Consider the following 23,167-nt stretch of genomic DNA (forward strand, 5'->3'; position numbering starts at 1 on the left):
ACGGCCACACCGCCCGACTACTGAGCCACACGTTCCACATTCTCAATTTACGAGTTACAGTACAACAGGCCATAAACCGCAGGTCAATATGAAGCAAGTACAAAGACAAAACACCAGTACCCGGAATACAACATCAGCACCTAGTAAAATTAGCACTGAGCAATTTGAAGGCTGCGGCATTGAACAGAAAGAAACGGGTGGACAAAATGGCAGCCTCACGAGTATTTTCGCTAGGACAAAAAGTACTAAGTGAAAACCCACCATCTCTCTAGAAAGAAAAAACATCAAAGCCATAAGCTCTTTTCGGTATATAAAGGCCCTATGGTTCAAATGGTTCAAATGGCTCTGAGCACTATGGGACTCAACTGCTGTGGTCATCAGTCCCCTAGAACTTAGAACTACTTAAACGTAACTAACCTAAGGACATCATACACATCCATGCCCGAGGCAGGATTAGAACCTGCGACCGTAGCAGCAGCGCGGCTCCGGACTGGAACACCTAGAACCACACGGCCACCGCGGCCGGCTAAAGGCCCTATGGAAGTGAGTAAGGTGGTTCATGATAATTCAGTCGAATTGATTAACCCAAAAACAGAAAAATAATTGGGCTTGCAGCGTGTGACTCACTTGAAAGTGTATAAAGGGTAAAACAGTAAGTATTACTCCACAAGCAAAATTAGATGTATGAAATATTCAGAGTCCAATGAGAGCAAAGTGAAGAATTCAAAGACTAGGGAAGCTAAGAAAATGCATACAAATAAAAATTTTTAATTTGTACTTATCTCATTAAAATAAATAGGTTAACTTTCTCAGGCTATAAAAAGGACAGCTGTGAGGGAAGAACAATAAAGGAAGAACTAAAGTAACTCTTCTGCCGAGGAAATGTGTTATGGGGATTGTGCAGAAAGCAAGGAGAAAGCTAGAGGTTAGCATGTGGATATTTTGCTTAAATAATAGTAAATTCTCTCTTAACATGCAGTGTAAAGTAGGAAGAAAGACATTTTTACTTTTTGGACGAATGGAAGCCAAGAAATTATGTGTGTAAAGAATTATGTATAAAGGAAATATTCATTTGTGGTTTGTTTCGCAGTGGACGGTGAACATTTTGTTGAGGAGCTATTTTTGAGGAAAATGAGAAGCACTTATGATTTGCTGAAGTTACCACAAGTTGATAGTAAATGGAGATGTTAGGGAAATTGATATGAAAAATTGGTAGGAGATAAGAATTAAAAGAGAGAACGGAATTATGAGGGGAAGCGAGAAACATGTTATTTCTTGGAAGGATGTAGACAGAGGGACGTAAGTTTAACACAGGGCTGATTTCAATAAGGAAGAGTAAGCCAGGGGGGGGGGGGGGGGGGAAGTAATATAAAAGATTACTGCTTACAATAAGGAGATAGGGATAACCACAACTAATAAAAGTACAAGCTCTAGTACAATGGAAATGGACAGTGAAGAAAGTTTTAAAAAGGAAACCAGAAATAGACATATATTGTATTTTGACGTTCTGTTACAGCTTTGCCGAAAAGAAGAGATTGCAGAGAATAAGGCGCCGGAGTCGAAGTCAAGGTGCGACGTTTTTATGATAATATGATGTACCTGTGGTCAGAAAAAAGGAAAACCGACACACTAATACACTACCCTTCATCACTATCAATTTTCCTCTAACTGTTCATCGCGATGAATATGAGGAAACCGTTACCTTTATACTAATAGTGAAAAAAGTGAAAAAGAAAATGTACAAATAGCATGGAGTGAAAAGATGATAATCTGTTAAAAAAGATGTAAATTTATGAAGAGTATAACAAGGAGAATTTATGTGTGTTTAAATACGGAATTTTTGTAAAGTCTCTTAGTAGTTTAGTGTTTGTAAAGCTTGTAACGTATCTTAAGGAATAAAAGGTTGCGATAAGATAGATAGTAATGATATGTAAATTAGAGAAATTTGGGGATATAAGTTGAAGAAAAGTGTGCACAATGTTTTATTATACACGACGTCATAAGGAACGATGCATCATCATTGCAGTCAGATCGACTGTTGAACTGAGTAGAACGGTTAGGCATGAGAGGAAGGCACCATGAGTGTGGGTGCCAGGTACGTCAGCTTTCGAGATGACGAAAAGAATTGCCTTTGTGAAAGCAACAGTCCAAGAGGATAACACTTCTGTGGAAAAGTATAGCGTTCTACGACGATTCTTTGATACAGTCGACATGTACCACGACGCGATTTTTATTCATGTGAAGTTCACATGAAATCTTCATAACAACAGTTTTGCTAAAGTGATAGATACTTAGCACTTAGCACTGCTGCTAACTGGTTAGAGCAGCATAAGGAGACATGATGGATGCCCACCAAACCGGAATGGAAGAAGACGTGTAACATCGATAACGAACGAAAATTTGAATTCACCGGAAGAAGAAGAGGCGCAATTCTGTTACCCAGGACACAGAATGGCTGAAATTATCGTCATACCATACGGAATCGAGCAACTGCGGAACATGCACTGAATGGGAATAAGCAAGAACAGGATGGAAGGCTGTCCAATCTATCCTGAAGGACAGCCTCAAACAATAAAGGATACACAACAATTTGAAAGAAAATACCATAACAATGGATTATACAAAAACGAGGTTAAGGTGGTCTTAAATCCCAATGCCCTATCCAGAGAAGAACGAAGACACAAGCGAGAAGGCAGCAAGATGCAACAAGAACAGACGATTCAACACAGAAGATAAGGAAGAAAGAAGACGTGGACCAGAAGAAATCAAGAAACCTTTCTAAATCCTTTCCCATTTAAAACCATTACTGTATCTATCTATCAACAAAGAATCCAATTTCAACTGTTCTTGCAGTACAAAAGTCCGATATTCCTTATGGCAAGCCGGCTGTAGTAGCCGAGCAGTTGTAGGCGCCATAGTCTGGAGCCGCGCGACCGCTACGGTCGCAGGTTCGAATCCTGCCTCGGGCATGGGTATGTGTGATGTCCTTAGGTTAGTTAGGTTTAAGTAGTTCTAAGTTCTAGGGCACTGATGACCTCAGAAGTTAAGTCTCATAGTGCTCAGAGCCATTTGAACCATTTGAACCTTATGGCAAATTGCAACACTTTCAAATGTCACACCCAGAGACGAGAGATGGCTATTAGTACAGAAAACGCGAGGCGAATTAACCATCGATAGATTGGCATAAAGTTTCGAGGATTGATGAAGAATATAAGTTTTATGCTGCTAATAATAAATCTCTAATATAATTTCGCCATGGGAACATGCGGAATCAAACGAAGGCAACCAAGCATTCACGATAAACTAAAATCTTCTACAATCTTTCTCTCTGCCGACCGCCATTCCACACTCAGAGGAGACACGTCAAGGCACATATCGAAGAGGATACGACTTCAACGAACCACGTTGAACATATACGAGAAAAGATTGTCTTTGAGAGACTAGTATCAAATTAAACTGAAATTTTTTTTACGCACAGAGTTTATTGTTGTTTAAAAATCTTTAATTTTTGAAGAGTTTTGTACAAGAAACAGAATTTTGAGAACAATACTTTTGAGTTTCTTAATCTTGACAGGTACACGATATTTTCTTGTATTTCATATTTTGACAACAAATCTAAGTTAAGAAAACAAAATGCTGATATTTTCTTTGGAGGCTAAGATTAGAGTATGTAATGTGTTTGTTAATGTATAGATTAAGTACAAAAAAGAGTTTTGCAATTAAATGCTGTTGATTTAATATTTGCAAGGTAATTAGTAGGATTGGGAAGTTAATATTTTTGTAAAAGTCAATGAATAATGTATTTCTTCTGTAAAGTTATAAAGCATTAGTTTAAGATTTTTGAGGGATATGAATATCTTTGTGAAGCAAATTGTGCTTGTAAAGTTATGGGAAGGACGCTGTTAAGTGTAAAATGAATTGATAAATTATTGTAAGAGATGAAACTTTCTTGAATTAGAATTGCCATAGAAGCTATTGACAGACATAGAAATTAAGGTTGCGAGTAAGATATAAGTATTGAAAAAGGAGGGGATAATTTGAAATGAAGGTTTCCTTCGACATCAATACATCTCCATCATCATTTAACATAAGTCTTGATATAAAAAAATTAAAAAAAATAGTCTCAAATTTAAAATATATGAGTGGTACAGACTTATAGAGATTCTCTAGTTTGTTTAAATTTAAAATTAAAATATAGACAACCATTGAATAGAATGAAAAGGCTTCATATTGTTTAAATGCCTGCCCCAAAAGCTGAATGGTCAGCGTGACAGACTGCCGTCCTAGGGGGCCCGGGTTCGATTCCCGGCTGGGTCGGAGATTTTCTCCGCTCAGGGACTGGCGCGCCGGTCGCCCAATTTGGCGTCGAATATAATAGGACCTGCACCAAAGCAGCCAGACCTGCCCCATAAGGGGCCTCCCAGCCAATGACGCCAAAAGCTGATTTCCATTGTTTAAATAATTGTATCAAATCAGAAAATTAGTAAAGACGTATTAAATTCTGGAAAAAAACATTACTTTAGTGCGGAAATAGGTAGTATATAGAATATCAATAGCAGTGAAAAAACATACAGAGACTGAAAGAACACCTGTTTGACTATGCCATATTAAAATAGAAATTTATCAATATAAATATAGAACAACTGCTACATTCAGCAGCTGAGAAAAATTTTGCACTGACTGGAATCAATTTCTCAACCGTTGATGGACCCAGCGCACAACTGAACACAGAAGGAGGTGGTTGTGTAAGCTGGCAGCTTGAATGAACCTCAATTTTGCACCTTACATGAGATTTTATATATTGTAATAAGTAGATGGATATGTCACCTGACATACTTCGGTGGTAGTGAGCAGGTTTGCATATCAAAACGTACAGTAGGTAATGCCGGAAAGGGAAGACACTCGATTCGGTGGTATTAACACACTGAACACAAATCCAGCATATCAATAAGTAAAAGGTGAAAAAAGCTGCTGGAAGAAAATTTTTACTTTGGGGACAGGCGCGAGTTGCACCATCACAGCCAGCATACAACAAAAGGCTTCTAACAGGGGTTGGTGACCGGCAGGGAGAGAGACTACAAACGTGCAAGGCGATACAGTGAGGGAAGCAAGTAGCCTCCCACCGCTGCCTGCGATGGAGAAATTCTTTAGAAAGCTGCTTTGAGGAATTTTCAGATGGATACAAACAAGCTAGACACACAGTTGATAATGTGAAAGAACTGTGGTATGCTCGTGAGGTACGTGTGTAACTTTTGGGGTATCAGGAGCGAGCAAAAATTGTCCGATTGGCTAAAATAAACTTGAAAGGAGTAACAGGGGCGATATTTCGACGCAGTTTAAATGTACGCCCTTTACGATTGGTGGGGTTGTTTCCACAAGATGTGAGGAACGCTCCCATTGGTCTGAAAAAGCGGCGATGTGAAGCACAGAAGGACACAGGTGGAGGACAGTTTGCTATGAAAGACGCAATACCGAAAACTTCCAAGATTTTCCTGTGAACCAGCTTGAAGAGTAGAACAGGGCGCATTACGCTCTGTACGACGCCAAAGAGAATTTTTTGTGTGAACACGGCGTTCACTTTGGCTGACATTCAGCTGGAAATTAGCTGAAGAGTCGTTGAGCTCCGATAGCGGAGAAACGAAACAGCGTCATAGTTAATTGTTCTTGAGAGAACTGAGAGGGCGTTGAAGTATACATGCTTCTCCATCTATGCACGTGTATATTGCCATATTTTCCAGACTAGGGATGAATACATATTTTCTCACCTAACGGGAAACGTAGCACAGTTTCAGCTGATAAAATCAGTAAAGATTTTTATTAGTTTTTAATAGGATTTTCGGGGGGCGAGAGCTGCCTTGCAGCCAACAGCACGCCACAGCTAAAGGTGAATGCCGCTCGCAGAGGTGAAAAATTGTTGGGTCACCAGCAGCTGTCCACTGTGAAAATGAGCAACCTTGAGTAATCTTTTGCTCATCTTGTCACAAAATTTAACCATCCTCCGTAGACTTGATTGTCATCCTAAACAGTACCGAACCTAGAACCGGAATCGGTTGATCTGTCGTAATATTGACCACCTTAGGCAAGAACTTCACTGTCTATGAGTAAGAAAAATCTTGTAGAGAACTTTCTATTCAGATTTGATATTGTCGTGTTCAGTGTTATTTATGCTGAACAGGACGTAATCCGAAACTCCCTTGAAGATTAAAACTGTGTGCCGGACCAAGACTCAGACTCGGGACCTTTTCCCTTCACGGGCAAGTGCTGTACCAACTCAGCTACCCAAACACAGCTCAGGGGCGGCCCGACAGCTTTATTTCTGCCAGTAACTCGTCTCCTACCTTCCTAACTTCACAGAAGCTCTCCTGCAAAACTTGCCGAACTACCACTTCTGGAAGAAACGATATTGCCTAGACATGGCTTAGCCACAGCCTGGGGGATGTTACCAGAATGAAATTTTCACTCTGTAACGGAGGGTGCGCTGATATGAAACATTTTAGAACCTTTCACACGTTAAGCCACAATATTCGGAAGCGGCAGCAGCCAAAATAGGGAAGCCGACGCGTGTGTGACATTCGTCACGTTTTTTCCCAACGTGAGAAGGCCGATGGCCAGCGGAGCTTGCGCAGAACCAGTCAGTACTTCGACAGATCAATGACAGAGCAGACAGGTAATGCTTCTAAGGAGATCAACGACCAATGCTGTTTGTTCGCAAATCAGTGATCAATGCACCAGGAACTGTCTGCATATTAAACTCACGTGCTTGACGTATCTGGCGATGTGGAGGAGTACGAAAGGGCAATGCCCGACCACGGCATTGTAGAGGTGAAACAATGGAGAGCCGGCACATGTGTCGACTTTGGTCACGTTTCTGCCAACGTGAGAAGCATAGATCAAAGACGGAACAGTCAGTCGCCGCCCTAGAAACGTCGCGACACTGGCTAAAACACCGAATAAACACCTCCGACAAACGGACGTGAAGTGGTCCTTTGTAGCGGTCTTTCGAGGGGAGATAAAAGACACGAAGAAACGTCGCCTGGACGGACGGACCGATGGTTATTCAGCGGTCGTCATATTCGCTACCACTTAGCCGTTACGCTGCTCGACAGAAGAAGATGTCGGTACTGCATCAATAGGAAAACGCAGAAGAATGAAATTACATTGAAATCCAGACATTTAACTGCTTACAGGCGTTGATAAATATCAAGGGGACAGTTGAAAATGTGTGCCCCGACCGGGAGTCGAACCCGAGATCTCTTGCTTACATGGCAGACGCTATATCTGACAGAGCTATTTTTATTTCTTTGTTTATTTATTTATATCCGAAAGAACAGATACCATCTTCATAACGCAGAAGTCGCCATTCGAGATGCTACCAGAAAGTAGTTACTGGGTGGCTGGTGAGGACGAAGGGAGTGCGGCCTCACATAATGGATCACCTGTGCACCTATAGGCTGATGAAATTCGCCAGAAGACGCCAAACCTGAGGGTCGCTGCCTCGATTCCGGGACGGAGCACCCAGCGCTACGCAGTAGCCGCTTGTTAATAACGCAACGACGAATTCACAATGAGAAGAAAGCGCTGCCGCCGCAGTGGTTCACTGTCACGGTACTGAGGGAAGAATACGCCGGCGTCGCGCCGCTGCAACAAGAGATGCCGTACCATCAGCCGTAACCGGAATCTGCAAGCTACGACTCCACGGCTCCGCAGCCGCTAGGAATTGAGCGAGTTAAAACACATTGTACAACTCAGTTTGTTTAAAGGGTCTTATGTCTCAATAAATGACTGTTAGTTAAATCATCAATGTTTCACTCAAACCTCACCCTCTGAGCTGGGGAAAGAGCCCACTCCACCGCCCCAAAGTTTCGTGTTTCCTCAGGCCATCCCTGACAATATAATGGCCTTTGCTCCCGTCTATCACTGACGCTCAATATGTCACTACACCCCAACCCGTTACACTTGTACAAAATTGAATTACCTGCGTTTCTTTTTGTACTTCAGGTGATTTACTGGCAAACAATTAAAATACTTCTCTATATTTCTTTGATTCGGGAATTTCAGTTCTGATAGTTAAAATGATGACATTGTCTGCATAGAATTTATTTTAAATTTATTATTCCGGACTGATACCAGATCGCATGACCATATTCAGCGCCACACTGTTGGTACTGTTATGTCTCAAGAAAAGTGTTTAAAACATGGATTACGAACGTTCGTAGGTACACATTTGGCAATACACGTTTCATGTTGTGGAAAACTAACGGTGTCCAACTGTACGAACGTCCACAGAATCGTGAAGCAGAATATATTATCAGAATTTTCTGAACGTTCATGTAGATTGCCACCATTTCTTTTTAACAATGTGGAGCACGTATTGCATTAACAAACTAATCTCAGGAGTACATGTTTTAAGGCCTATTCATATGGCACAACGATAGTCATGATATGGCGCTGAAAACGGGTGTGTGGTCCGATACGGTTCTGGATAAAAAAATGTAAAACAAAACCTATGCAGGAAATTTTGACATTTAAATCATCAAGACAGAACATCCTTTGTTTCTTGCGTGATATTGAACATCGAGAGCATACAAAACTTCATCTACTGCTAAATCTTTTTGTGCCTCACTTCGATTGTCTATGATAATTGGATCATTAACAAAGAGCATTAATTCTCCTAAATCATTGTAAGATGAAAAGTTATTTACATAGAGTGTTTTTTATGTGTATGAAAAAGCGACAACATTTGGAGAATAGTGAAAGGAATCGAAGAGTGACGAATCTTTCTCAAAGAGAGCAGTATTTATTAAACTATCACTACTTTTCAGCAGTTCACAAACGAGAAGTAAGATGAACTTAAAAATAACTTCTCGATACGCAAAATTATCGCTTTATAAAGAATTCATGTTGTCCGAAATGTGCACGTAAACTTTCAGTTGGGAACCAAGCGAAAGAGGGTCGTAACTTCTGATACACCGGACCTTATATGGTATACCGGAGAGCGACAGTTGGTGATTGACTACAGCGGAACATGGTATACTCTCCTAATGGGTGCACTGCGTACAGCGATGTGCGATTGGACACTCGGGGTTCATATATTGTCAGGAAATGTCGCGCTCGAGTGCCGATTCCCACACTCTTGCATGACAGCTTGTACAGGCGGCAGGCAGTTTCCTAGGGTCCTTCTTGTAATTGTGAAATCGTGACGTTAACTATTCACTAAATCGTTTCCTAAGTAAAAAGAATCAAAAGGAAACTTAGTCTGCAAACCATAAATACCTACTGCAAGTGACGTTTTTGTACATATCGATAAGTCACTCTATACGTAACATGGTAAGTGGCGCCAATATTAAACCAAGTGGAACAGAATTAGAGATATACCTGCGGTCAGAATTGCGAGACCCATCAATAATTAGTGTAGTTCAAAACGAATATGTTTGTAATGTGTTCGGTGCAGTATGCTTGGGAAATCTCTGTAGGTCTGGCAGTCCAAGCTACTTCTGTCTTGCCACAGTTGTTACGTGTTGCTGTGCATCTCTCGTATCCAGTTGAGGCCTTTGACTGTGAAGGAAGGAGCACCAAGTGGCCGTCATATCTCAGGACTGCGACTGCCGAGCTGTCGCGCAGTGTCGCGCGGAAATAAATGCGAACACTCACTCAAGGCTTTTGCAAGGTGCAACCCCCATCAGGTTGGCTGTCAGCTAGAGGCAAAAAGCAACTATTTGCTATTCTTGTCACGTACGATGGTGCGAGGAGGCATTCCTCTGGTACTACCCCGCCTACATGTCACAGGGCATATTATCTGTACTTACAAACCACAATACGATACTTCAGCATTTTTGCCTATAAGCCCAAATTTCTGTAATTTTTATTTTCGTGGGTGCTGCGCAGGTTTTATTTCTGAGGAAGTGATGTTTTATTGACTTGTTCTAAAAAGTTCATTCTCGGGTTTTTAAGGGTATGATTAACCGTGGGTTCGACATGTTTCTACCACTGTCTCCTACAGAACTTTGACGATCATCTCTGTGAGTCACGCTAATGAAACAAGTAGGTTTTTTTTACGGAATGTTGCCTCTTTCATCAGCCACATATGGTAAAGGTTCCGGAGTAACGACGATTATTCAAGAATCAGCCGGAGAAGTCTTTTAGATAATTTATTCTTTAACAAATGCCTCAAGGAATCAGTCTACCATCTACCTTCCCCATAACTAGATTTATAAGATCGTTTGTACTTACATCACTCCGGACTCTTAATCATTTTTGTGTCTAGCACTACTGATGCATCGGTTACAGCGTAATTAGTCAGTGTCGTGTATTTCCACGTATTAAATGTAGAGCATAATATTGCGTTCAAGATGGTTTGCCTCTAACTATTCCATTTTCAGCTTTCTCTTCTGTGGTTAGAAGTGGCTAGCCAACTGAGCTGTTGAATTTTATACTATTGCTTCACTTTTCTCCAGAGGCTTTTTTAATTTTATTATAAGCAGCATCTATTTTTCACATAGCACAAAGTCAATATGCTTCAATAATGTTGCGTTTCTCCTGTAGCCAATCCTGATTTACGATATTTCACTTCGTCAATTTGATTTCGTAGACTTAGCGTTCCCTTTTGTCTGCTTTACTTGCTGCATTTTTTATGTTTTATTCTTTCATCAATTAACACACTATGTTACATGATAACGAAGGTTCCTACTAGTCCTTGTCCTTTTGCCTGATTTGCTCTCTAACGCCTTCACTATTTCAATTTTCAAAGCTACCCATTCCTCTTCTATTGCAATCCTTTCTTCTGTATCAATCACTCGTTGTCAAATGCCCCCATTGGAATTCTCAATACATTCGAGAGGAAGCAGATGAAAATGAAACCCGAAACGTGATATAGGGAAAAGAAAATGTCAGACCACTGAAAGTCCTATGACGAAACAGGACGCCTGGAGTAGACAAAATTCCTTCATAATTAATAAGATCCTTGGGAAAACAAAGCATAAGAAAACTATTCCACAGATTGAAGAAAGGCCGAATTTTTACATTTAGAGAAAACGTTAAAAAATGTTGACCTGAATACACTCCTTGAAAATCTGAATATAGCAGAGATAAAATACAGAGAAAGGTTATCTGCAACTTGTAGAAATCAGACAACAGTTATAGGAATTGTTGGATCTGAAACGGAAGCAGTAGTCGAGCAGAATGTGCGACAGAATCGCAGCCTATCCCCGATGCTGCACTGACAGAGATGTAAGAATAACCTAGGAGATTTTGGAAAGGGATTTCAAATTCAGAAAGAAAGCATATAAACTGCCAGGTCTGCTAATGAAAGTGTATGAGGCGTAGTCTAAAGAAAACGAGACAGACAAAACAAAAGAAAGTAAGCTGTTTACTGCTTCAGAAGTAATTGTCATAGCTGTTAACACACTTATCCCACTGTGAGACAAGACGGTCAGTGCCTTCATGGAAAAATGTCTGCGGTTTCCTACGGAACCATGATTGTACCTAAGCGTGCAAATCGACATCCACGAATGTCTTTCTTTAGGGCACCAAAAATAAGGAAGCCGCATGGGGAGAGATCGGTCCCGCATGTTGCCAAAGTCGTTTCGACTACGCTGCAGAAGTTTCACTGGAAAGTTCTTACAGATCTTCCATACACTCCCAATCTCTCCCTATTTCCCTGAAGAAAGGCATTCATGACAGTCGATTTGCTTCGGGCAAAGAGGTGCACACCTGAGTACAAACATGGTTAACCTAGGCAACCGGAAACATTTTTCCATGAATTCATTGACTGTCCTTTCTCACAGTTGGATAAATGTATTAACAATTATGACATTTACTTCTGCAATAATAAACACTTTACTTACGTTTTCCATCTGTCTCGATTTGTTTTGACTGTCCCTTATAATTCTGCCTGAGACGGTAAAGGACTTGGAAGGTTAGCTGAACGGAATGAGTAGTGGCCTGAAAAGTGGTTATGAAATGATTAACGGCAGTGGATCAAGGGTATAGGAGTTTAGTTGAATTAAACGAGGTAATGTTGAGGGAATTAGATTAGGAACTAAGATACTCAGAACAGGCAATTTTTACTGTTTTTTGGCAGAAAAACAACTATAGCTATATTTAAGCATTAGGACGAGTTTTTTGAAAGTATTTGTATGGACTGCAGCCTTCTACGGAAGTGTAATGTGGACAATAAACTGTTCAGAAAAGGAATAGAACCTTTTGAAATGTGGTACTAAGACGTATGCTGAAGCTTAGACTGATAAATCGAATAACTAACGAATAGGTATTGAATCGAATTGGCGAGGACATAAATCTACAGCAAAATTTCACTTAAAGAATGGAATTGGTGACAGGATGTACCCTAATGCAACAGGAACAGTCTGTTTGGCAAGAGAGGACGGTGTGTGTGTTTAAATTGTTGAGGAAGAGGTAGCCTTGACTACAGTACACTGGATGAGATGGATGTAGTCTACAGTAGATTCGCAGAGATGATGTGATATGCTTAAGACAGACTACCGAGTAGAGTTGTATCAAACCAGTCTTCATATCAAAGACAACCACAACAACCTGTACTATTAAATTTGGTTATGTTAAGTGCAACAGGCACAATCGAAAAAGTCAGTAGAGGACAATAACACTAGAAAATGATCCTAATACACATAGGCCCGGAGCCAATGGATTGCAGAATACGATGTATGAGGAAGTGTAGTCATGCCTGTGATACAACAGTTTTAATCTCTAAGACCATACTTACGTCGAAAACAGTATATTCGAAAATAATTGTAAAGTAATAAACGATCCTCGTTTGATTTTATCATCATCTTGTATACCGAAGTACTGGTAAATATGGCTTCGACAAAAAGTGTATCGGTCGTGGCTCGCCAGTGGCTTGGCTTCCCACGTTCCCCAGAACAGAACGGGTTGGATTTTTTTGTGTGGGAACATTTAAAAGCTGTGTTGTATTCCACCACTGTTGATAGTGTCGACGACCTCCGGAAACGCATTTTGAATTGTTGTCAGTGCATTCGAAACACGCCTGAATTTTTGAACGGATGTGAGCATCGGTGAGGAGAAGCTTTCGAGGCTAGCTTCACATGAGAGGTGGTCAAGCGGAAAACTTGTAATGTGTTTCCTATCGAGCGCATATCTGCAGTTTTCATCTTCGGGGACTCTTTTATAAAGTAATAATGTACTCAGTCGTAATATGTTGTGTCAGGAAACAACTGGTTTCCGGGCCTATGTTCATTAGAAATATTTGTTTTTCATTGTCCTCTACTCGCCCATTTAATTTGTACTTATAACAATCAAACACCATGTATAATTGTTTCTCTGCTTTCGGCAACAACTTCCTGATGCCCCACAGACGTCATATAACATCCAATATCGCCGTATCGTAAACAGCTACAGTCCTAAAACCTTCCTCGTGTCAGTTGCTACTTTCACCTCCAGTGATATAAATGGTTGTTATAATTAAATTTTCGCTACTTGAGAGGTCTTCCACGAGAAACTAGTGATCATAGGACAATGCAACTCAATGGAAACATTTTTAAGGACAACTTGTGAAAGTACTGTAATCTAGTCACTTTCTTGATATTTCAGAATTTTTAGAATAATTTTTATTGTTTCTAATGAATTCTGCTACCAGATTCTATATATGTTTTAAATTTTCAGTTAAATTTAACTTTAAAATTGAAGTCTCAGTAGTAGATATTACTTAACCCAATGAAGGTGGTATTCAGTACTCCGAGTTCAGGGCGTTACCTACAGATCGATATATCTTTAAGAAGTGTTGTGAGTGAAAGTCAACAACAATGACCAAAATGTGAATTTTTATACTTTTGTGATGGTCATAAAGTCGGTAGTACATATTATTGAAAATGCATCGATATTGCTAAGATTATGTTAAAAGGTATTTTCAGATTACACATCATTACCTCTTCAAAAAAGGAATTTTTAACATCTTTTTCTAGGATTGGAGCAATCTACCCTCTCCTCCCCTTGGTAATAAACATTATTGAAAATTTCCTGGTGGTGCTAGGGTTAATTTCCACATGGGAGCGTAACATCTGTTGCTTTCTAGGTTACAAATGTTGCTCAGTGTGACGACCGCCTGAACTTGAAGTTTGTACGGATACCGTTTTACAGATGTTCGCAGCAGTTGCGAACGGCGTACGATGGAAAGTTCAGCAGTCTTGACGCTTCTCGTGCACTACTTGAAGATCGCACAATGCGTCCAGCATCCTCAACCATGGCAACAGTAACTTCGCCACCAATCTGTAGCGCGATTGTCCTTCGTCTTCCCCCAGGAGCATTTCCCAAATCTTCAAATAACTCTAATTTCCGGAACATGTTCTTCTGTTCTCGTCCAGAAGTAGGAGCTCTCCGTATTCCTGTAATGCGTCGATGCTCTTGAAGAGCAGCAACACTACTGCTGTTGTTTTGATAAAACAGTCTTAAGAGTAAAACCCTACTCACATTGCCCAGATCCATGCTGACTGTCTGCAACTGTAATGCGTACTGATGCGCGGGTCCCTGATTCGGTTCCCGACCGGGTTGGGGATTTTATCTGAATGGGGACTGGGTGTTTGTGTTGCTCTCGTCATTTCGTCATCATCATCAATATCATCATAATCATCATTCGTGACAGTGGCTAGATGGGATTGTGTAAAATTTGGACTGTTTAAAAATGTTGACTGTCTGCGACTGTAATGGATACCGATGCGCGGGTCTCTGGTTCGATTTCCGTCAGGGTTGGGGATTTTATCTGCCCGGGGTCTGGGTGTCTGTGTTTTCCTCGTCATTTCAAACAATGGTTCAAATGGCTCTGAGCACTATGGGACTTAACAGCTGTGGTCATCAGTCCGCTAGAACTTAGAACTACTTAAACCTAACTAACCTAAAGACATCACACACACTCATGCCCGAGGCAGGATTCGAACCTGCGACCGTAGCAGTCGCGCGGTTCCGGACTGCTGGCCTAGAACCGCGAGACCACCGCGGCCGGCGTCGTCATTCCATCATCATCATCATCCTCACTATCATTCGTGACAGCGGCTAGATGGGATTGTGTAAATATCGGACTATGTAAAAATTGGGACTTTGTACGGGTCCTGATGACGCACAGTTGAGCGCCCCACAAACCAAACTTCATCATAACGATGCATGTGTTTCAACCCTACGTGCAAGAGCTGGCGCCTAGCATCCAAGTCAAGACGCTAACACTACTAACAACGCAAATCCTACAGCACACTGTCTGAACATCATTCCTATATTGTTCAGTAGCCATGCGTTAAGTAATTTTCTGTCTACACTGGCTGAAGTAGTGAAAGGTTAATTATGACCATCTTGTATATTAGCTGCGACTGCTACCAGGTCTTCAACACAACCATATCGCTTCCCAATACTAGTATCGCAAGCAGAAAAACTACTCTCGGAAACAGTTCTGACAGCTGTTGAAAAACAGTGTTCCCAGGAATAATTACAGACTTGAGAGTTTCCATTTTACAAATTATCAAGTTCAGTAGGTAACTGATTACAAGTTCTCTGAAATGTGATGAGGGGCGTATACGTGGAAAATGGCTATGGAAATGCTGCGAGATGGCATTCGTGGCACCTTCTCGATGACTGCTGGACGGAAAATGTACAGGCTGTGGCAATAAACTCTAGTTAATAAATTAATACTTTTACATCGATACGGGCTAAACTGTCAGTAGGTCACTGCACTTGACGCTCTGGCTCATGTCACATATCCTGACCGTAACTAAACTCCTTCACACTTACACACTACCAACGACACTTCAGCTGATGGCACCAAAACCTTAGACTTAAATACAAATCAGGAGAAGAGCTTATTTTACTCAAACCATTTCAACTCACTGTGACATTTTTACTCATGTTACTGAGTTAATATTTCCATTATTTAGAATCAGTCGCTAGAACTGCCATTTGGCAGGAAGGAGTCGCTTGTGCTCTGTATGATGTTACCCCTATCTATCGTGTGACAGAAAACATCACTTAACGAAACAACTGCACTTGTCTTCCACTCCTGTACACCTGTGTCTCGGTGAGTCCCTGAAATTTCAGTCTCTTTTCACACACTTCTGTCCGGATATTATCTTAACGTCAGTAAGTGAATATCATTTCAGGTGACTGTTACATTCAGAATCATCATCCTACTGATTTATACAGATTTTGTTAATTCTTTTGGCGAGAAACTCTGCCGTTTATTTGTATCATTATTTATTACGTCAACGACCTTTGCAAACGTATAAAATATTCACTTCACTGGTTCCAGCAGACAGACACTAATTTCAGGTGTGACAAAGTCCACTACAAAACTACGTACTGATGTATAACAGAAACAGTAACGCGCTTCGAACATAATGAAGTCAATAAAAATACTTCAATGAATGTACGTCATATAATCACATGGGGTAATAAACAGTGCCTATTAGTCTAGAATGAAATTTTCACTCTACAGCGGAGTGTGCGCCGATATGAAACTTCTTGGCAGATTAAAACTGTGTGCCGGACCGAGACTCGAACTCGGGACCTTTGCCTTTCGCGGGCAAGTGCTCTACCAACTGAGCTATCCAAGCACGACTCAGGCCCCGTCCCCACAGCTTTACTTCTGCCAGTACCTTGTCTCCTACCTTCCAAACTTTACAGAAGCTCTCCTACGAACCTTGCAGAACTATCACTCCTGAAAGAAAGGATATTGCGGAGACATGGCTTAGCCGCGAAAGGCAAAGGTCCCGAGTTCGAGTCTCGATCCGGCACACAGTTTTAATCGGCCAGGAAGTTTCATATCAGCGCACACTCCGCTGTAGAGTGAAAATTTCATTCTAGAAACATTCCCCAGGCTGTGGCTAATCCATGTCTCCGCAATATCCTTTCTCTCATGAGTGATAGCTCTGCAAGGTTCGTAGGAGAGCTTCTGTAAAGTTTGGAAGGTAGGAGACGAGGTACTGGCAGAAGTAAAGCTGTGGGGACGGGGCGTGAGTCGTGTTTGGGTAGCTCGGTGGTAGAGCACTTGCCCGCGAAAGGCAAAGGTCCCGAGTTTGAGTCTTGGTCCGGCATACAGTTTTAACCTGCCAGGAAGTTTCAGTGCCTATTAGATTTCAAACAGCAATAAGCACATAATAAAAACGCTACCAAAATATCCAGACAGACATTATTAATAAACGATTATAGAAGGATACAAGCAATGATAAAAAAACTGGTTTTTCCTAACATTGAACGTGGTGCTTGCTTTTGTATTGATTACTCCGTTTCAAAGAATACATCAGACGCGTTACTTGTGCCTTCTCTCAAACCGTTTGAGCACTAGTTTTATATAATCACAAGCTCACAATTACTAAAGAAAGGATACAAGATTCCTCTGTATAGTAGAAAAGGGACGAGTTGTTTGGGCTCTGGTATCCAAAGAGCGATACTTGAAGTGTATAGCTGTTGACGGAGTCCTTCAGCGCCGTACAGCAGAATCTGAAACAAGAAACGTTTATTTGCAACGACCAAAAAAAGATCAGTTCACTAGATGTAGCGTGGAGGAGGTCCTACAACAGTGACTTCCATGTCACTGTTTGCCAGTGGAACATGATGAGAAAACCGTTAATTTGAAATGGATCTCCGAAACACTGTATCAATTCTATCATAAATAATTAAAGTGCATGTTCAGTACTTAAGAGGGGGTAAAGTTTAAAATGAGTTTACTCTGTGAATAATTACTTAAGTTTCATAGGTTTGATCTCTAGATCACGGACATGAGAAGGAACGTAAAACTATAGAAAGCTACATCAGGGGAATGGAACCCAAGTCGTACCGACAGTGGGTCCAGTGTCTTGCAACTGAGCCACCTCGAGCGATCCTACATGTAAGAGTATTTGGCTTTGTTCGCTCAGGGGCAGAATGACGATACGCCACGTTAGTCCCGCTGTATTTAGCACTACTTTACTCGCCTTATTTAGTTATGCATTAAAAATGATACCTTTATTAAACGAAACTTACACCTTGTCTAAGAGTAAGACTTTTCTTTCGGTAATCTAAGACTTGAACCCCAAAACGATGAGAATGTCTTCATGCGAGCTATCTAGTGATACGTATATAGGTACATGCCTTTCATGCCGCATAGTGAGCGCATTGAAGAGTAAACGACATCAGATTTATCGAGGACGAGAAGTGAGTTGAACCAACAATTCTGGTACTACCTCGGAGAGTTTTTTCCAAGTAAGAACATGAAGAAAAGATTGGGAAGACGACCTAATGGAATGTGCATCGCTGACATTATAAAAAATACTGTAGCAACATGACGGCCGTAATTCACATAAAAGTCTAGAGGTAACCCCTGTTCGCCGCCCGGTGTGGCCGTGCGGTTCTAGGCGCTTCAGTTTGGAACCGCGTGACCGCTACGGTCGCAGGTTCGAATCCTGCCTTGGGCATGTGTGTGATGTCCTTAGGTTAGTTAGGTTTAAGTAGTTCTAAGTTCTAGAGGACTGATGACCACAGATGTTAAGTCCCATAGTGCTCAGACCCATTTGAACCATTTTTTGAAACCCTTGTTCAGCAGTAAATGTCAAATGGCTGCTGCTACTGCTTCTGCTGACGAAAACGTTGACGATATGAAGCAGTTCTCTGATACTTCTTCTTAGAAACATTTATATTAGCTGCAAATATAACAGACAAAACTGGAGCTAAAAATGTGTATGTTTCCTTTATTTAAATACTGTCTGTAGCTTTGTGTGGTGGGACTTTCATTGGTGTAATTTGATTCTTGCATTATATTTGGCTCTGAGCACTATGGGACTTAACATCTATGGTCATCAGTCCCCTAGAACTTAGAACTACTGAAACCTAACTAACCTAAGGACAGCACACAACACCCAGTCATCACGAAGCAGATAAAATTCCTGAGCCCGCTGGGAATCGAACGCGGGAACCCGGGCGTGGGAAGCGAGAACGCTAGCATTATATTTCATGTTACTGAGTAGATGAAGTTGTCATTAAGTGCGTTCCTTTAACGAGATGCTTGTGTGTGAAATTTCAAAAATTCAAGAGTAAAAGAAACGAAGGAAAGAATTCTTCCAACGGACCTCCCTATTTTCGAATGAATGGTTTATTTCACTTTTATTAGTTTCGATGCTAGGCCATATTGTCAAACGGCAGCAACGATTTCTCATACACATTTCAAAAAATGGTTCAAATGGCTCTGAGCGCTATGGGACTGGACTGCTGTGGTCATAAGTCCCCTAGGACTTAGAACTACTTAAACCTAACTAACCTAAGGACAGCACACAACACCCAGCCATCACGAGGCAGAGAAAATCCCTGACCCCGCCGGGAATCGAACCCGGGAACCCGGGCGAGGGAAGCGAGAACGCTACCGCACGACCACGAGATGCGGGCTACACATTTCACATTTTTTCCATAATATAAACGAATGTACTTGATTTTTTCTGTTTACAAATTGCTCTACTTAACAGGCAAGGTCTATGCATTTTACTTACTTGATTGAAAGTTTTATTTTATTAATTACGGCATAGAACCTTTCTTCATTAATGTAAAAAATGCTAAACCAAGAGCCAGACTGGGGATAACATGACAGACACATGTGCTCACGTCTATTACGTTTAAATCGGACGTCACGCCAGATGAGTTAATTGGTTAACTGCTCTAAAGAAAAAAGTGGTGACGTTACAGAATACTTCTACAGTTATTGCTATATGTTTTACTGTACAATGGAAACAATGAAATGTTTAATTTTTTACGTTATTAGAAATGTGGTATCTACTAATTCCTTTAAACCATAATATTTGACATTTCTTGTTAAGTAACTGACAACGGAGTATTATGCCTCTATGGCTATCTTTTTTACTGTAGAATGGAAACATTGAAATGATTCATTTTTAACGTTATTTGAAATGTAGTCTCTACTAATTCCTTTAAACGATAATATTTAGCATTTCGTGTTACATAACTAACAGCGGTGTAGTATACCAGTATAAACGTTTTCTCTACCACTACAAAATTATAGGCGTTCCATGAAATTTTTAAGAACGTTTGGTTGACTTAAGTATTAGTAACTTCAATTCAAAATGTAAATTTCAGCCCGCAGCTCGTGGTCGTGCGGTAGCGTTCTCGCTTCCCACGCACGGGTTCCCGGGTTCGATTCCCGGCGGGGTCAGGGATTTTCTCTGCCTCGTGATGGCTGGGTGTTGTGTGCTGTCCTTAGGTTATTTAGGTTTAAGTAGTTCTAAGTTCTAGGGGACTGATGACCATAGATGTTCAGTCCCATGGTGCTCAGAGCCATCTGAACCATTTTTTTTTTTTTTTGTAAATTTCAAATATCTATCTATGAAGCCCATGACACCTGTTGTTTAATTAGTAGCATATTTTTTACGTTTTCTTTAGGAAGATTCCAAATTGCAAAAATACCTGTAGGTGTCAAGGCCATTTTTCTCACTTAGCATGAAATCCAAACTTTTGAACTGATGAATGTATCGCTACAGTTGTTGCAGCACATATGCGGTACTGCTATTCTAATGTGTGTGTAGTGCCCTCAGATTCCTTTAAGAGGTGTAGATCTTCAAAAGTAATAAAATATAAAGTTATTCGTATTCTATCGTAACAGCAAATCGTAGTTTTTGTCCGTTTTTTTCCGACATAGTAAGTGGGACGTATAGAATATCCTTTTTTATAAAGTACAGTTGTCCTGGTGTTAGATTGTCTGTTTAATTGTTTGGATTAATATTTGTCCAGATTTACTTTTAGCGGGAAATGTGATTATCATATTGCTTTCTGTGCAGATACGCATGTTTAGTGATTAAGTCCCAGATAAGGCGTGCGCATCATGTTTTATGTTACATTTGGTTTTCTTATTGCTATAGCTTTTGATTTTTTAGGAAAATTTGCCAGTTATTTTAGATGTGTAGTAATTTTTTATGAGAGGTTTCTATTGTGTCTACCTCTTGCCTAGGGCTATTAAAAGATGAACATCATCAAAAATAAAACATGGGTGATGGAATGAAGTCGATTTAATTCAGGCGAAAGTAGGGTTTATTACAGTGTGAAATAGGAAGAGTATCAGACGAGTTTTGTTGTTTGGGGAGAAAGATTAATAACGATGGCCGAATTGAAGGGGATACAAAATGCAGACTGGTAACAGCAAGGTTAACATCTAGTATATATTTAAGCGTTAGAAAGGTCTTTTCTGAAACTATTTGTCTGTATTGTAGTCTTGTCCGAAAGTGAAGGGAAATGGATAGGTTAAAGTTGGATATAGTGGGAATTAGTGAAGTTCGGTGGTAGGAGGAACAAGACTTTTGGTCAGGTGAATACAGGGTTATAAATACAAAGTCAAATAGGGGTAAAGCAGGAGTAGGTTTAATAATGAATAAAACAATAGTAATGCGGGTAAGCTACTACAAATAGCACAGCGAACGCATTGTTGTGGCCAAGATAGACACGAAGCCCACGCCTACGACAGTAGTACAAGTCTACATGCCAACTAACTCTGCAGATGAAGAAGAAATTGAAGAAATGTATGATGAGATAAAAGAAATTATTCAGATAGTGAAGGGAGGCGAAACTTTAATAGTCATGGGTGACTGGAATTCGATAGTAGGAAAAGGGAGAGAAGGAAACGTAGTAGGTGAATATGGATTGGGGGTAAGGAATGAAAGAGGAAGCCGCCTGGTGGAATATTGTACAGAGCACAACTTAATCATAGCTAACACTCGGTTCAAGAATCATAAAAGAAGGTTGTATACATGGAAGGAGTCTGGAGATACAGACAGGTTTCAGATACATTATATAATGGTAAGACAGAGATTTAGGAACCAGGTTTTAAATTGTAAGACATTTCCAGAGGCAGATGTGGACTCTGACCACTATCTATTGGTTATGAACTGTAGATTAAAACTGAAGAAACTGCAAAAAAGTGGAAATTTAAGAAGATGAGACCTGGATATACTGACTAAACCAGAGGTTGGACAGAGTTTCAGGGAGAGCATAAGGGAACAATTGACAAGAATGGGGGAAAGAAATACAGTAGAAGAAGAATGGGTAGCTTTGAGGGATGAAGTAGTGAAGGCAGCAGAGGATCAAGTAGGTAAAAAGACGAGGGCTAGTAGAAATCCTTGGGTGACAGAAGAAATATTGGATTTAATTGACGAAAGGAGAAAATACAAAAATGCAGTAAATGAAGCCGGCAAAGAGGAATACAAACGTCTCAAAAGTGAGATCGACAGGAAGTGCAAAATGGCTAAGCAGGCATGGCTACAGGACAAATTTAAGGATGTAGAGGCTTATCTCACTTGTGGTAAGATAGATACAGCCTACAGGAAAATTAAAGAGACCTTTGGAGAAAAGAGATCGACTTGTATGAATATCAAATACTGCCTACAGGAAAATTAAAGAGACCTTTGGAGAAAAGAGATCGACTTGTATGAATATCAAGAGCTCAGATGGAAACCCAGTTCTAAGCAAAGAAGGGAAAGCAGGAAGGTGGAGGGAGTATACAGGGTGTTACGAAAAGGTACGGTCAAACTTTCAGGAAACATTCCTCACACACAAAGAAAGAAAATATGTTATGTGGACATGTGTCCGGAAATGCTTACTTTCCATGTTAGAGCTCCTTTTATTACTTCTCTTCATATCACATTAATCATGGAATGGAAACACACAGCAACAGAACGTACCAGCGTGACTTCAAACACTTAGTTACAGGAAATGTTCAAACTGTCCTCCGTTAGCGAGGATACATGCATCCACCCTCCGTCGCATGGAATCCCTGATGCGCTGATGCAGCCCTGGAGAATGTATCCTCGCTAACGGAGGACATTTTGAACATTTCCTGTAACAAAGTGTTTGAAGTCACACTGGTACGTTCTGTTGCTGTGTGTTTCCATTCCATGATTAATGTGATTTGAAGAGAAGTAATAAAATGAGCTCTAACATGGAAAGTAAGCGTTTCCGGACACATGTCCACATAACATATTTTCTTTCTTTGCGTGTGAGAAATGTTTCCTGAAAGTTTGGCAATACCTCTTTCTAACACCCTGTACAGAGGGTCTATACAAGGGCGATGTACTTGAGGGCAATGATATAGAAATGGAAGAGGATGTAGATGAAGATGAAATGGGAGATATTATACTGCGTGAAGAGTTTGATTCCATTGGAACTACTGACA

The 23,167-nt window shown here is 40.6% G+C and overlaps 1 protein-coding gene and 1 non-coding gene across 2 annotated transcripts in view; both read right to left on the reverse strand.

Moving 5' to 3' along the window:
* Positions 1-23,167, reverse strand: part of LOC126471074 (cytosolic carboxypeptidase 6) — a 1,596,780-nt gene that overhangs the window by 19,601 nt on the left and 1,554,012 nt on the right. Inside the window, exon 10 of the mRNA XM_050099147.1 lies at positions 17,354-17,466. Within this exon, the coding sequence (XP_049955104.1) occupies positions 17,354-17,466 (113 nt within the window). The remainder of the gene's footprint in view (positions 1-17,353; positions 17,467-23,167) is intronic.
* Positions 16,507-16,581, reverse strand: Trnas-cga (transfer RNA serine (anticodon CGA)). The gene has a single exon. It is a non-coding gene; the product is annotated as a tRNA-Ser (tRNA).

This window comes from Schistocerca serialis, chromosome 3 (genome assembly GCF_023864345.2).
Source record: "Schistocerca serialis cubense isolate TAMUIC-IGC-003099 chromosome 3, iqSchSeri2.2, whole genome shotgun sequence".
Lineage (NCBI taxonomy): Eukaryota > Metazoa > Arthropoda > Insecta > Orthoptera > Acrididae > Schistocerca > Schistocerca serialis.